At 45.4% G+C, this 15,000-nt stretch overlaps 1 protein-coding gene across 1 annotated transcript in view; it reads left to right on the top strand.

The window, feature by feature from the left end:
• The window catches only part of triqk (triple QxxK/R motif containing), an 80,316-nt gene that overhangs the window by 54,202 nt on the left and 11,114 nt on the right, over nucleotides 1-15,000 (top strand). Inside the window, exon 3 of the mRNA XM_084338557.1 lies at nucleotides 1,706-1,791. Within this exon, the coding sequence (XP_084194683.1) occupies nucleotides 1,706-1,791 (86 nt within the window). The remainder of the gene's footprint in view (nucleotides 1-1,705; nucleotides 1,792-15,000) is intronic.

Genomic DNA, 15,000 nt, shown 5'->3' with positions numbered 1-15,000 from the left:
AGGATTTATGTGAAATACAATGGAAAACATCAAGTTCACCAGTATGGAGAGAATTTAGTTGGAACTCCCTGATTAGGTTCTTCAGTGCTCCAGCTCAAGGGAGCCACCGTACCAACTCTTCCAACTGCTGGAGACAGTGTGGCCTCTCAGAGGCAAATCATTACCACATATTCTGGTCATGTCCCTCGCTGATGCCTTTCTGGAGGGAGGTCCATACAATCTTTGAAAAAGTATTCCAGGGGGACATCCCATTTAAATTGGAAAGTCTATACTTCGGCGCCAGGCCATTAGAAAATGGGGATAGATATATATTTCAGATATTAAGTGCGGCCAGCAGGAAAGCCATCACTAGAAAGTGGTTAAGAACAGAAATTCCTACAGTGGATGATTGGATTGATATTATTTATGATATTTTTAAGATGGAAAGAATTACTTTTTCTTTTAGGTTGCAACAGGATAAGTTTAGGAAGAAATGGGAAAGATGGATAATGTACATTACACCGTTACGATCTTCATTTGTTTAAGGTGTATAGAAATGATCATTCGGGATAATTGTTAAGTGAAACTTGTGTAAACGGAGGAGAGTATCGGGAAGATGCACCCCAACATATTTTTTGGTTATTTGTTTACTTTATGGTAAATGCAGATGTATTGGAGAGGTACCATAACATATAGTTTTGTTTTGTTTTGTTATTTATTATTTCTTGTTATTGTTTTTGCTTGTCTAGAAGAAAGAAAAAAAAGGAAGTATAGGATGTTATTGACTGTATGGGTCCTCACGCACGTAATGATACGTCTGCACTGCAACTTTTAAGTTAAGTAATAATTATTAACAATTGATGCAATTTGTACAGCAGAAGAAGATATTGTTTGTATGGACCATGGTGAAAATCAATAAAAAAAAGATTTGAGCTTCATTTTCAAAACGTTACCACTTCAGAACATGGCACTGGGGTGTGAGTTCTCTCCTGAGGTGGGGTGTAAAGTCCACACTAGAGGCTCAGTAACTACCAGTTAGTAGCAGCAATGGGCACAAGTAAAGTAAATTCACACTACTTCAATCAACATCTGAAATTTAAAAAGAAAAAACAAACTTAACTTTCGACTAACTTTCTTTTCTATTATGCTACTAAATAATCTACTTTGCAGATTACTATGCTAATGACTCTTTACTGATTTTTCGTGTCTTACATACAGGTGTATGCCCATTATGGGCTTACAAGACACATAAACAATAAGTATATAATAGTATACTTGACAAATTATGACATTGACAATAAGTTATATATAGACCGAGATGGCCACACACAAAAAAATAAAAAATACAATCAAACGTAATATAACACAAGCTGTAAGAAATGTATGTGAACAGAGAAACAAGAGGAATTCATATACAATTATATAGGATATAGTGTGTTTTGTCTCAAGTGCCATTCTTTCTCCAAAAATCCTGCAAAACTGAAGATGTCCTCCACAAAAAAACAACTATGCTACTAATACTACTATGCACTCAAGAGTGTAGCACTCAAGTTCAACACACTGTTTGACGAACAACGTTTCCGACCCTTGGCCGCCAGACTTGTACCCTTCCTGCTGACCTGTTGTAGCGTTGGATTAAAAAAACGTTCGGCTAAATGACTCTTATGTAAACCGTCGGTTGAAGTGTTTTGAGTTGTGAAGCCTCTCGTCTCTGTCCTTCCGCCAGGCAAACAGGACTACAAGAAGACCAAGGCCGCGCTGAAGGCCACCAAGCTGAAGGCTGAGGCCAAACGCAGCGCCCCAGGACTCACGGTGAGACCAGCCTCCTCTGTCTCTCTCTCTCTCTCTCTCCTTTGTCTCTGTCTCTCTCTGTTTCGGTCTCTCTCTGTCTCTCTCTGTCTCTCTGTCTCTCTCTGTCTCTCTCTATCTGTCTGTGTCTGTCTCTCTCTCTCTCCTTTGTCTCTGTCTCTCTCTGTTTCGGTCTCTCTCTGTCTCTCTCTCTCTATCTGTCTGTGTCTGTCTCTCTGTTTCTGTCTCTGTCTCTGTCTCTCTCTGTCTCTCTCTCTCTGTCTCTATCTGTCTGTCTCTCTCTGTCTGTCTCTGTATCTCTATCTGTCTGTGTCTGTCTCTCTCTGTCTCTGTCTCTCTATCTGTCTGTGTCTCTCTCTATCTGTCTGTGTATGTCTCTCTCTGTTTCTGTCTCTGTCTCTCTCTATATCTCTCTCTGTCTCTCTCTGTCTCTCTCTGTCTGTCTCTGTCTCTCTCTGTCTCTCTCTGTCTGTCTCTGTCTGTGTCTCTCTCTATCTGTCTGTGTCTGTCTCTCGCTCTGTCTCTATATATAGTGTGTCTTTCTCTCTATTTTTCTTTCTTTTTCTATCTCTGGGTTTGAATCAATTATTCACTTTCAATTCAGTCCATTTTAAATGTCCTTTTACTTGCTGACGCAGGACATCCATTCATATTATTTTGATTTGTCAGAAGGTTTTCATGCTAAAAGCTTTTCTTTGTTTTTTTCAGTTTTTGAGTTGGAAATATAATCTACTCCCTGCATTAATTTAATTTAAAGTGAGTTGATCTCAACCTTGCTACCTGTTGGAGTTCTGTCAAACTGTCTGCATGCCTGCCTGCCCATCTCTCTCTCTCTCTCTCTCTCTCTCTGTTGCTGTCTCTGTCGCTGTCTCTCTCTGTATCTCTGTCTCTCTCTCTGTCTGTCTCTGTGTCTGTCTCTCTCTCTGTCGGTCTCTCTGTCTCTCTATCTCTCTCTGTCTCTCTATCTCTCTCTCTATCTCTCTCTCTGTCTCTCTGTCTCTGTCTCTCGTTTCTGTCTCTGTCTTATGTCCGTCTGGCTGTCTGCAGTGAGCCCTGTATGTATATATCTGCGCATCAAACCATTGCATGATGTTCTGGCTCCATATTACTTTGTATATGAATCAACAGACATAATGAATAATAATTGATCATGAGGTCAAAGTACAGACTTGTCGGCTTTCATTCGTGGACATATTCAGTAGGGATGGGTACCTTTCACATTTGTACCGGTACCTGTGAATCGATACCGGTACCCAACGGTACCTTTTTTCGGTACTTTAGTCTCAAGAAATGTAAGTAAAAAGTCGTAAAAAGAAAAATCCAAACTTCAAATAACTACAATTTCGACAGTTTTCGGCTTGCCATTGCTCCGACTGCTTTGTTGTTGAATCAAGTCAAATCCTAGGTAAGCATATATTGTGCGTGTGAACGTTGACATGAAAAAAAAAGTAAAAAAAAAAAAAAATCGGTTTCTCACTTGATTCGATACTCGGTAGTACCGACGTGTTTCGGTTCGGTACCTCAAAAGTACCGAATTCGGTACCCATCCCTAATATTCAGTCATATCGACACATAGCGATTTACACATCTCTGAATTCAGCTCTTAAAACCAGCCTCCCTTTTTCATGCTGACATTTATCTCCATCTTTATCTATATCTGTCTGTCTGTCTGTATGTGTGTCTGTCTCTCTCTCTCTCTCTGTCTCCCCCCATGCTGTCACACTGCAGCCATTAGGTCTGTCGTGGAGGCAAGATGGATGACTGTGCGTTTATCACTCTGCCATATGTGTGACTCATCTTATTCATGCTTTTCCTCACAAATAAGCCCTTTTTTATCATGAAACAACGGGCCCTGGGCCATTGCATGTTCAGAGGTTATTAAAGGCCCAGTCAGTGATCTAAATGTAAACACCAACAGGGTAAAAAAGAGAAGGTTGTACATTGGGTTTTAAAGTCGGCATGAAGCGGCTAGCAGAAGGGACTTGTTGTGGATATCGATTGACATTTACAGTGGCCAATAGCACTCAATGTGCGTTACGGTCGACCCATTAGCTATCAATGTTTATGAATGTGTAATGGGAAATATTAAAGGACAAACGATGAGCCGTTTACATTAATCATTCTGAGTCATTATTAATAATAGAAAAGTTTATTTCACCGTGGCCACAATGAAAGTTCAGCCCACAGTCAGAGACACATGTTCACACAGTAGCGTCTGGCCATGAACTGACCAAGAGTTCTGTTCAGACATATGTTAAATACACAGTTGTCAGACGTAACATATTATATCAGATATGATGACGAAGGTAAACAAAATGGTTTCTCAGTAACTGGAAGCAAACAACAACTTTGTTATGACTGGTAGGATGTCAGAGTGATCTTAAAGAGACATACACACATTAACCAGTCAATCTGGTCATATTGAAACTCAAGCTGTATAACATGATATCTCCACACAGATATATAAGAACATGATAATATATTTCCACGACAGTTCCCTCCTCTGATAATAATCAATCATTATCACTTCATAAAGACAACAAAAAATATTATCAACCGTAAACCAAAAATAACACAAATAATAAAAACTCAGCACAAACTATTTTTATTATCTAAAAAACAGTCACTAGAGGGAGAACGAAATCCACACATCAATGAATGATGACGGATGACAGGTAAACAGGTGGTCTCCGGCAAAACCCCTGTCTGGATGGTCGGGATTTCACAACACGGTGTCCAGGCTCTGGGCAGTCAAGGGTGCAGAATACAGATATCACCAACCACCAGGCTGGAAAGAACACAACAAAACCCAGGAAAGTATTTTGCCGAACAATAACAATTCCCCCCGCAGAGGAGAGACTCAAGGCTGCTACTCCCCAGAGCAAAGAGATGGCACAAACCAAAACAAACTTGCAAAATTAATGAAACATAATGCAGAGGCAGTGTTCCCAAAACAAAATTTCTGAGATAATGTAATGTGATGTGGGTCAGACTTGCCTCTTAATCAGTTGTTGAATCTCAGGCAGGTCCCCCCCTCTCCGCCACCAAACACCCCCCCGGGCCGACCCAGTCTGATGGTTCCCTCGTCGTTGCCGATGGTCTGTTCTTGATGTAGAGGATAACATTTTGCTGCTTTTGTCTGGACCCTGACCTCGATGCCCTTCCGTGTGTGAGGCCTCCCCTACGTCAACCACCTGGACTATAAAAGCCTGTTGATGAATCGCAGTTAGGATTGAACTGTCTCTTAGTTCTTTATCTTCGACCAATGATTCGGCCAGTGATGGCCCAGCTGTGGTCAGCTGTTGGGCAGTGTCTGATGTAGCTCATAGCTGCGTCGTCGTGTCCAGCTGCAGGCCAGAGCAGGCTGGCATATACCTCTCCGGGCACAGCATCCTCTCACTGGGCAGTAGTAGGGCCGGCGGGCATTGGTTTGGCACAGAGATGGAGGACCCCCCCCCTGAGAAACTACAAACGAGAGGGGTACATACATAGGTGTATGTGGGAGAGAAGAGACAAAGGAAAGATGTGAGTGGCTGGCTGTATATCTCACTATTCCAATCTCTTTTTTTTTTTTTTTTTTTTTTCTCTCTCAGCCACGCTTAAAAAACATTTGCCCGTTATCACACATTATAGACAGTTACACACTAAAACGGTAGAAAGGGTCCACTCCAGGCTTGAAGTTAGGACATTCTATAGTACCTCAACTTCAGCTCCAACGAGCAGGGCAGATTCCCTAAGTCATGACAACAAAAAACAACGTCTCTAAGAGTCTCGTCGGCAAACGGGTCATAATGATTTCTGCAGGTCACATGAAATTAGATGATCGCCGTTGCTAGCAGCTACTAAACATGCAAGTACTGAACAGGTCAAAACAGACTGAATGGCAAATGACGGTAGGTCTGAAAAACATAGGTAAATTCTCCCGACTCACAGTCCCGCGTTCCCGCCTCTTGTGAGAAAAAAACCTTATAGTACAGACAAACAAAAATGGAATTAACCCTCAGAGCACTGCCTCCCTTGTCCATGACCCCATGAGAAAGTACCCTTATACCCTAGTCCTAAAGATAATCAACCCCTGTGGAACATACTGACTCTTTTTCCCTTTACGGCAGGATCACCTATTCACAGCGTTCCAAAGGGCCCTTTAAAACCCCAAAACAAATCCTCTCTCAGGATCACCCTTAAACACAGCTATCTCCCTCTACTAACAGCCCTCATTTACAATCCCACAGCGCAGTCAATTCCTGCCCCTATGTGAAAAAGCCAAATACAGAGCCTGCAGAGCGAAACTAGCGCTATATATAATTTTGAAGCCCAAAAAACCCCCACCCCTCTTCTTCGGGATGCAGACTTGAACTCAACATATTTTATTATACTCGTGGTAGGCCCCCGCACCCCGTCTATAAGGCACGAGCCTAATCCCTGCCTAATACATTCGGGACGTACCAAGATTGAGAAACTATAGAAAAAACCATCGCCAGTCTACCAAGCACAGTAATACACCAATACAATGAAAAAATAACCACTGCAGAGCACATAGTAATATACATTTAAAAAATAGCTCTGACCGGCACCATGTTCTAGTTTAGACCTCTAATTATAAATTTAAAAACAAAAATGTTTTAAACCGAAATCAGAATGTCAACAGCTCACCGAGTGTTCCTTATCACGCGTCCCCAAGGTTCATGCCGGAGGTGACAGCCAAGCAGAGGCCGCACGGAGGCTGCACGGAGGAGCCTCCTTGACAGGGCAGCGCTCCCCCGGAATTTCCCTTCTGCAAAGTCTGCTTGGCGGCCGACCTCGACACCCATCGGTTAAAAAAAAAAAAAACATCTCTCGTCGCCATCTGTAATGGGAATTCTCAAGGATTTAAATGATGAGCCGTTTACATTAATCATTCTGAGTCATTATTAATAATAGAAAAGTTTATTTCACCGTGGCCACAATGAAAGTTCAGCCCACAGTCAGAGACACATGTTCACACAGTAGCGTCTGGCCATGAACTGACCAAGAGTTCTGTTCAGACATATGTTAAATACACAGTTGTCAGACGTAACATATTATATCAGATATGATGACGAAGGTAAACAAAATGGTTTCTCAGTAACTGGAAGCAAACAACAACTTTGTTATGACTGGTAGGATGTCAGAGTGATCTTAAAGAGACATACACACATTAACCAGTCAATCTGGTCATATTGAAACTCAAGCTGTATAACATGATATCTCCACACAGATATATAAGAACATGATAATATATTTCCACGACAAATGTTACGCAACATTAGTACAACATTGGTTTCGTTAACAAGTGTTAGTTAGTGTAACTAACAAGCTTAGTTACAATGTGCTGTAAATGTCATTCTAGAAAGCATTTTATTGGGACATACATTTCATAAAATAAAATTTGGGAGGCAGCCCGGCTGTCGGGAGATAGAATAATATTAAATACATGAAATGTTTTTGCATTCAAGCCGTTGTTTTTGGCGGGGCTACCGGGAGCTTGGTGCATCTGGTGGGAGCTTGTTTGGAATTATCTCTCTCTCTCTCTGGCTCTCGCTCTCTTACTTTTAAAACTATTCCATGTGTCGCTATGTGTTTTTCTTCTCTTTTTTTTTTGCTAGTATGGTCGTGAAATTGGTATTCATCAATTTAGCTCTAAGTGTATTAAAAAGTCTTAAATTGAACTTGTCGAGACCTGCAAAATACCCGGTAGGAAACCTAAAACAGACTGCTGTCGTCTGGCATGTGTTCCTTCGCCCTCCCGGCTCTCAAAGTTAGCTCTGTTTACAACAGAACAACCAGCCCCCAGGCCGTGCAACTCCACACGGCCACACAGTGCATGCAGATGAAGCAGCTGGACTCCTCATGTTAATGTATGAAGGAGCGGGCCTCCTAATGTTAAAGGAAAACTTCAACATTTTCGGAAATTTTGCTTACCGTCTTCTCCAGACTGAGACACGAAGATGAATACCAGTTTCCTCTCTGTGCGTTCAGTAGAAAATCTATCTGGCTGCACGTTAGCCTAGCTTAGCACAATGAACGGGGAAGCCTTCGGAAGAGGTGTTAGTTAGTTGGACAATGGCTAGGCTACCCGGTCATGTCCGCTTCCATTCATTGTGCTAAGCTAGGCTAATGTGCAGCCAGGTAGCTTTCTACCCACTGATGGATACATCTTGATATTTGTCTAGTCTAGTGTGTTCATTAGACGGGTGAAATCCTCTTTCAGTGCCTCTGTCTGGGCCCGTTTTCTTAGGCAGTTAGCCTCGCTGGTATGCGCGCCATTAGCGTTAGCCACGCTTCTAGGCCTCTTTGCTTTTGGAAAGAATGATAAAAAAACTATAATTTTTTTAATTATTATATATATATATTTTGCATTCGACTAAGAGGTTGGCAGTCGACTACGGCTCCTTTCGATCGATTAGTCGACTATTCGACTAATCGGGGTCAGCCCTAGTGTTAATGTATGAAGGAGCGGGCCTCCTCATGTTAATGTATGAATGTGTCAGAGCCGTACATGTGTTTCTCACTGTGGTAATTGATCTTTGAAAATGTATATTTTTAGGACGACACGCTCTCTCAAATAGCAGGGGGGGGGGGGGGGGGGGGGGGTTAATCGCTCCGAGCTAAATGGTCAGGTTCTAATATATGCGTCTTTTAGACACGCACGGCCTCATTAGGCACGTTTCTAATCCAATTAGATTAGTCCATATCTTGAAATATTGATATTGCCCCATGAATAATTCACGTTTCTTTTTTTCTTTTTTTTTCTTTTTTTTTCCACACCCGAGACTCCTGAGAGGAATGTTCAAAGGTGGGATTAAAAATACCTCTGGGACCAAGATATTATTACACCCCGGACCCCCCCCCCCCCCCCTCCTGGTTGTTGGATTCTTGGCCGAGCGGAATGGATATCTGGTCACGCTCACTTTCCCCGGCAGAGCTCTGTCTCAGCGCGGAAGAAAGTTGTGTTTTTTAGGCCGTTCTCTTGCGGCGTTCACTGCTGCTCGGTGGTGGGGGAGGGGGGGGGGGGGGGGGGCTGTTCAGTCTGCAGTAGGGATGGGTACCGAATTCGGTACTTTTGAGTAGGGGTGGACGGTATGGTCTAAAATTTATATCACGGTATAATTTGAAGCATAGACGTAACGGTATATATCACGGTATCAGTGTTTCTGTTAGAATAATTTTTTTTGCCTGATAGGCAGGCTATATAAAGTGACATCCTCAAGGCATGTAGATTTATAACATTTTAACTTAAAACTAGGCTACTTTTGCGTATAAAGTCATTATATTCCAAATAAAATAAGTCCCGAGTCGAGACTCCTGCTCCCATTGCAAACAGCGGGGCTGGATTTTGCTAGAAGCATATGTAGCTGCAGAGCCGCAGAGCGAATTGAATTGAATAAGAATTGAGACAAAGGTGCCACTCATCCTCAGCTTTAAGAATTGACAATTGTGTCAACAAATTGACACATGTGTCAACAAATTGACACATGTGTCAACAAATTGACACACAAAATGCTTAGAGACGAAGGGGGTCAGAACGGCGCAAGGGTGGGGGGGCGCTGTTTGACGGGCCTGTGACCAGACCTGAAAGAGCCCTGGCTCTGCGGCTCTGCAGCTGCATGCTATTCGCAAATCCACTGCTGCAGCCGTCCTCCCGGCTCCCGCTGCTGCCGTCGTTATCATAACATTAACACTACACACATATCGTAATGTTTACAGCAAACTGTAGTTGATCACCAGGTATGTTTTATTAACGTAGAATAATTCATATAAGAAAAACGATAGGGAAATATCTTACCTTTCTCCACTGGTTAAAAATGCCAGGAACTGAAATTGAAACTTGCTGTGCGCCTCGGTGATATGTGTTTATTATGAAATGACAATTGCGTGTTGACACGCCCACTGCGCGAAGCCTCCTAAATAACTTTTTCCAGTTTGCACATATCTATTATCTATGACTAATTCTATCTATTTTTAGGGGCAAATGCGATTGAAATAGTCGCGCTGTGGTTACATGACGTCATTGCTATTTTAGAGCTCCTCTACCGGTTAAACGGTATAGTCAAAATCCATACCGTAGAGCAAATTAATACCGTTTATACCGTATACCGTTTATACCGTCCACCCCTACTTTTGAGACACCGAACCGAAACACGTCGGTACTACTGAGTATCGAATCAAGTGAGACATTTTTTTTTTTTTTTTTTTTTACTTTTTTCTTTTCGTGTCAACGTTCACACGCACAATATATGCTTACTGTTACAAAGGGTCAGATTAAACCGAATATATGTATTTATTGATGGATATATATTGCATAATATTTGTATATCGTTTGATATCCCTTGTGTATTCTTTGTACATATACACGGAATATCCCTTTAACCTACTACAGACCATAATATTTCGTTCTCTTATTGGATGGCGTGCCACCAGCGCCAGTGTTTTACCCCCAGAGTCGAGTTCAAAGCTACCGTCAAGGCTTGTCTCAACATGCCCGGTTCTGCCCAGGACTACGAGACAGAGAGGAGGCTGGCACTAGATTATTCCCCGTACATATAAATATGGCGCAGGTGGATACAGAAGTAGTTCAGTTCAGGCCGCAGTCCGTTCAGTTCGAGTTACCCAAGTGAAGCCTCACCCACTATGCAACGTGCGGTGAAGTGGGCCCGTATTGCCCCAAAATAGAGTCTTGTTTTATCCTAATACGTTTGTTCAACGTATCGTTCGCTCCTTACTAGTAAGCCTTCATTACGAGTCAAAGACCAAGTGAAGTGAGCAATTGTGTGTCTAAATAGAGCACTTATAGCCGCGTGCGAATAGGATAGTGGAGTATCATAGCTTGGTTGAGTAACGTCAAGTTCAACATAGTTAATGTGAAGTACCGCGCACCGGAGGATCTACACCGGCGCCAGCAGAGCCCCTTTCCGGCTGGATTATTATTATTCTTATTGCTTTGGACCAGGCTGTTTGGAGCGGAGAATAATCGTCTACACCCACTGCTGTGGGACCTGCCCGTGAGGACCATCATTCGAGCCCGTCTCTATTGGAGAGGCTGACCGGCTTTCACCTGTGCGACGCGCATACTGGGATTACAGCGGCTGCCTTTCGTCCGCTGATACAGGGAGTAATACCGCCTCCAGGAGCCTATATTGAGTACCCGCTGACCAGACTTTGCATTCGAACATTTGCTCCCCCTGCTGGCTTACAACCGGTGGAACCCCCCTACCAGTACAATAGATATAATTCCTAATATTCAATGTATATTATGTATCTTTTGCTGTAATAAATACTTAAAGACAACTTTGTGTGGAAACCGTATCATTGTGGAGGTGTTCTCATCAGATATACTCGTGTACGGTATGGCCAGTATAATGTACATAAGACGGTAGTGGTTTAATGATACCATACTTGATTAATACAGTCAGGGAATTGTACCCCTCAGTTACACTTACCTAGGATTTGACTTGATTCAACAACAAAGCAGTCGGAACAATGACAAGCCGAAAACTGTGGAAATTGTAGTTATTTGAAGTTTGGATTTTTTTTTTACGACTGAGGTAGGTAAATTAAATTTCTTGAGACTAAAGTACGGAAAAAAGATACCGTTGGGTACCGGTATCGATTCACAGGTACCGGTACCGGTATCGGTTCAAATGTGAAAGGTACCCATCCCTAGTCTGCAGGGTGCGATGTAGGCTGTTTTTATACCACCTGGTTCTGATGTGGCCATGTTGCTGTCTTGTGCACGGACAGAGGAGTCCTCTCGCCTCCTCTCCATCCCTCTTCTCTCCTCCTCTCCTCTTCTCTCTCCTCTCCATCCCTCTCATCTCCTCCCCTATCCTATCTTCTCCCCTCACCCTCTCTCATCTCCTCTTCTCCCCTCACCCCTCTTCTCTCTCTTCTCCCCTCACCCCCTCTCCCCCTCTTCTCTCTCCTCTTCTCTCTCCTCTCCCCTCTCCTCCTCTTCTCTCTCCTCTCTCCTCTCCTCCTCTCTTCTCTCCTCTTCTCTCTCCTCTCCCCTCTCCTCCTCTCTTCTCTCCTCCTCTTCTCTCCTCTCCCCTCACCCCCTCTCCTCACCATGTGTTTGTGGTAAGGGAGATGTCGGGTCTCTGATGCAGCTGGTCTCTCTGAGGGAGCCGGGCAGGCAGGCGGGGCATGTGGAGGCTGGCCTGGTGGCAGGGGCAGGCAGTCCCAGGGCTGGCCTGGTGGCAGGGGCAGGCAGTCCCAGAGCTGGCCTGGTGGCAGGGGCAGGCAGTCCCAGGGCTGGCCTGGTGGCAGGGGCAGGTAGCCCCAGAGCTGGCCTGGTGGCAGGGGCAGGTAGTCCTAGGGCTGGCCTGGTGGCAGGGGCAGGTAGTCCTAGGGCTGGCCTGGTGGCAGGGGCAGGTAGTCCCAGAGCTGGCCTGGTGGCAGGGGCAGGCAGTCCCAGGGCTGGCCTGGTGGCAGGGGCAGGCAGTCCCAGGGCTGGCCTGGTGGCAGGGGCAGGTAGTCCCAGGGCTGGCCTGGTGGCAGGGGCAGGCAGTCCCAGGGCTGGCCTGGTGGCAGGGGCAGGCAGTCCCAGGGCTGGCCTGGTGGCAGGGGCAGGTAGTCCTAGGGCTGGCCTGGTGGCATGGAGGGGTAGGTAGTCCCAGGCCATCGTAGGGGGTGGGTAGCAGTCTTAGGGGGTGGATAGCAGTCTTAGGGGGTGGGTAGCAGTCTTAGGGGGTGGGTAGCAGTCTTAGGGGGTGGGTAGCAGTCTTAGGGGGTGGGTAGCAGTCTTAAGGAGTGGATAGCAGTCTTAGGGTGTGGATAGCAGTCTTAGAGGGTGGGTAGCAGTCTTAGGGCCCGGGTCCACCTATCTAATTTTTATGGCCGCAAGTGTCTTTTTTCAATGTATCCCAATGGGGAGGGAGCGTATGCGGCCGCATGCTGCCGCCTATAGGAAATGCGCTGCAGTCGGCTTCTTTTTTCAGCGCCTTTCAGCTTTTTTCTGCGGCCGCACCCAGCGTTTAAAGTTGAAACTTTCGGAACTTTTCAGAGCGATGCGCCGAGCGCATTTGCAGACAACCAATCACAGCCTATCATATCTACCACTCTGTTTGTAACCTGACACCGGAGTTGCCTGCCTGTCTTGGCTGTCTACCCACAAGAGATGGGCCATTGAGATTCGCGAAAAAGCACAAATACACTAATAACTACACAAATACACTAATAAAAGCTGAGAGAGAGAGAGAGAGAGAGAGAGAGAGAGAGAGAGAGAGAGAGACCAATTTTATATGTGGTTCCGCTCTACTTTCCATCTCTCTCTGGCCCTCTCTCTCTTGTTTTCTCTCTCTCAGTAACCACCGGCTCACGGCCCCAGCTCTTAATTGCCACACTTGCCTTCTGTCCCCATCTCCTGCATCCTTCTTTCTCTCTCTCTCTGTCCCTCTCTATCTCTTTTTCTCTGTCCTCGTCTCCTCCTCCCTCCCTCCCTCTGTCCCCGTCTCCTGCATCCTTCCCCGGGTTTCTACTTAGCCGGCGAGCCCCAGCCCAAGTTGAGCAGGATTGCTCGCAGAATTGGCAGAGGATGTGGGGCTGAGATAATGGCTCTGGGTCCCCCAGCTGTCATTCTGGGAGATGTATGTTTGGGAGCAGAGGGAGCCGACAAATAGGAGAGGAATTGATTATTTTTCCTTTTTTTTTGTTCCCGAAGGAGAGGAAAGTATTACCGGTAAAGTTGTCTCTTGACTTCTCACTTCTCTCACCATCTCTCTTCTTAGCCGTGGGTAGCCGTCTTAGGGGTTGGGTAGCAGTCTTAGGGGGTGGGTAGCCGTCTTAGGGGGTGGATAGCAGTCTTAGGGGGTGGGTAGCCGTCTTAGGTCGTGGATAGCAGTCTTAGGGGGTGGATAGCAGTCTTAGGTCGTGGATAGCAGTCTTAGGGGTGGATAGCAGTCTTAGGGGGTGGGTAGCAGTCTTAGGGGTGGGTAGCAGTCTTAGGGGGTGGATAGCAGTCTTAGGGGGTGGATAGCAGTCTTAGGGGGTGGATAGCAGTTTTAGGGATAGCAGTCTTAGGGGGTTGATAGCAGTTTTAGGGGTTGGATAGCAGTCTTAGGGGGTGGATAACAGTCTTAGGGGGTGGATAGCAGTTTTAGGGGGTGGATAGCAGTCTTAGGGGGTGGATAGCAGTCTTAGGGGGTGGATAGCAGTCTTAGGGGGTGGATAGCAGTTTTAGGGATAGCAGTCTTAGGGGGTTGATAGCAGTTTTAGGGGTTGGATAGCAGTCTTAGGGGGTGGATAGCAGTCTTAGGGGGTGGATAGCAGTTTTAGGGGGTGGATAGCAGTCTTAGGGGGTGGATAGCAGTCTTAGGGGGTGGATAACAGTCTTAGGGGGTGGATAGCAGGTTTAGGGGGTGGATAGCAGTTTTAGGGGGTGGATAGCAGTTTTAGGGGGTGGATAGCAGTCTTAGGGGGTGGATAGTAGTTTTAGGCGGTGGATAGCAGTTTTAGGGGGTGGATAGCAGTCTTAGGGGGTGGATAGCAGTTTTAGGGGGTGGATAACAGTTTTAGGGGGTGGATAGCAGTTTTAGGGGGTGGATAGCAGTCTTAGGGGGTGGATAACAGTTTTAGGGGGTGGATAGCAGTCTTAGGGGGTGGATAGCAGTCTTAGGGGGTGGATAGCAGTTTTAGGGGGTGGATAGCAGTCTTAGGGGGTGGATAACAGTTTTAGGGGGTGGATAGCAGTCTTAGGGGGTGGATAACAGTTTTAGGGGGTGGATAGTCAAGTCAAGTCAAGAGTTTTAATTGTCACGGCATACAGGTATACAATGAAATGCGGCAATAGCAGTCTTAGGGGGTGGATAGCAGTCTTAGGGGGTGGATAACATTCTTAGGGGGTGGATAACAGTCTTAGGGGGTGGATAGTAGTCTTAGGGGGTGGATAGTAGTCTTAGAGGGTGGGTAGCAGTCTTAGGGGGTGGATAGTAGTCTTAGAGGGTGGGTAGCAGTCTTAGGGGGTGGGTAGCCGTCTTAGGGGGTGGATAGTAGTCTTAGAGGGTGGGTAGCAGTCTTAGGGGGTGGATAGTAGTCTTAGGGGGTGGATAGCAGTCTTAGGGGGTGGATAGTAGTCTTAGAGTGCTGAATGGCTGCGTCCTGGTGGAGGAGTAGAAAGAGACGCGTGAGCTGGTCTCTAACACCTGGTGCTCCACAGCTGGTCTCTTAACACACGGTGCTCCACAGCTGGTGAGTTAC

Source organism: Notolepis coatsorum (assembly GCF_963971535.1).
Source record: "Notolepis coatsorum genome assembly, contig: SCAFFOLD_417, whole genome shotgun sequence".
Classification (NCBI taxonomy): domain Eukaryota; kingdom Metazoa; phylum Chordata; class Actinopteri; order Aulopiformes; family Paralepididae; genus Notolepis; species Notolepis coatsorum.
This window is presented reverse-complemented; position numbering and strand designations above follow the sequence as displayed.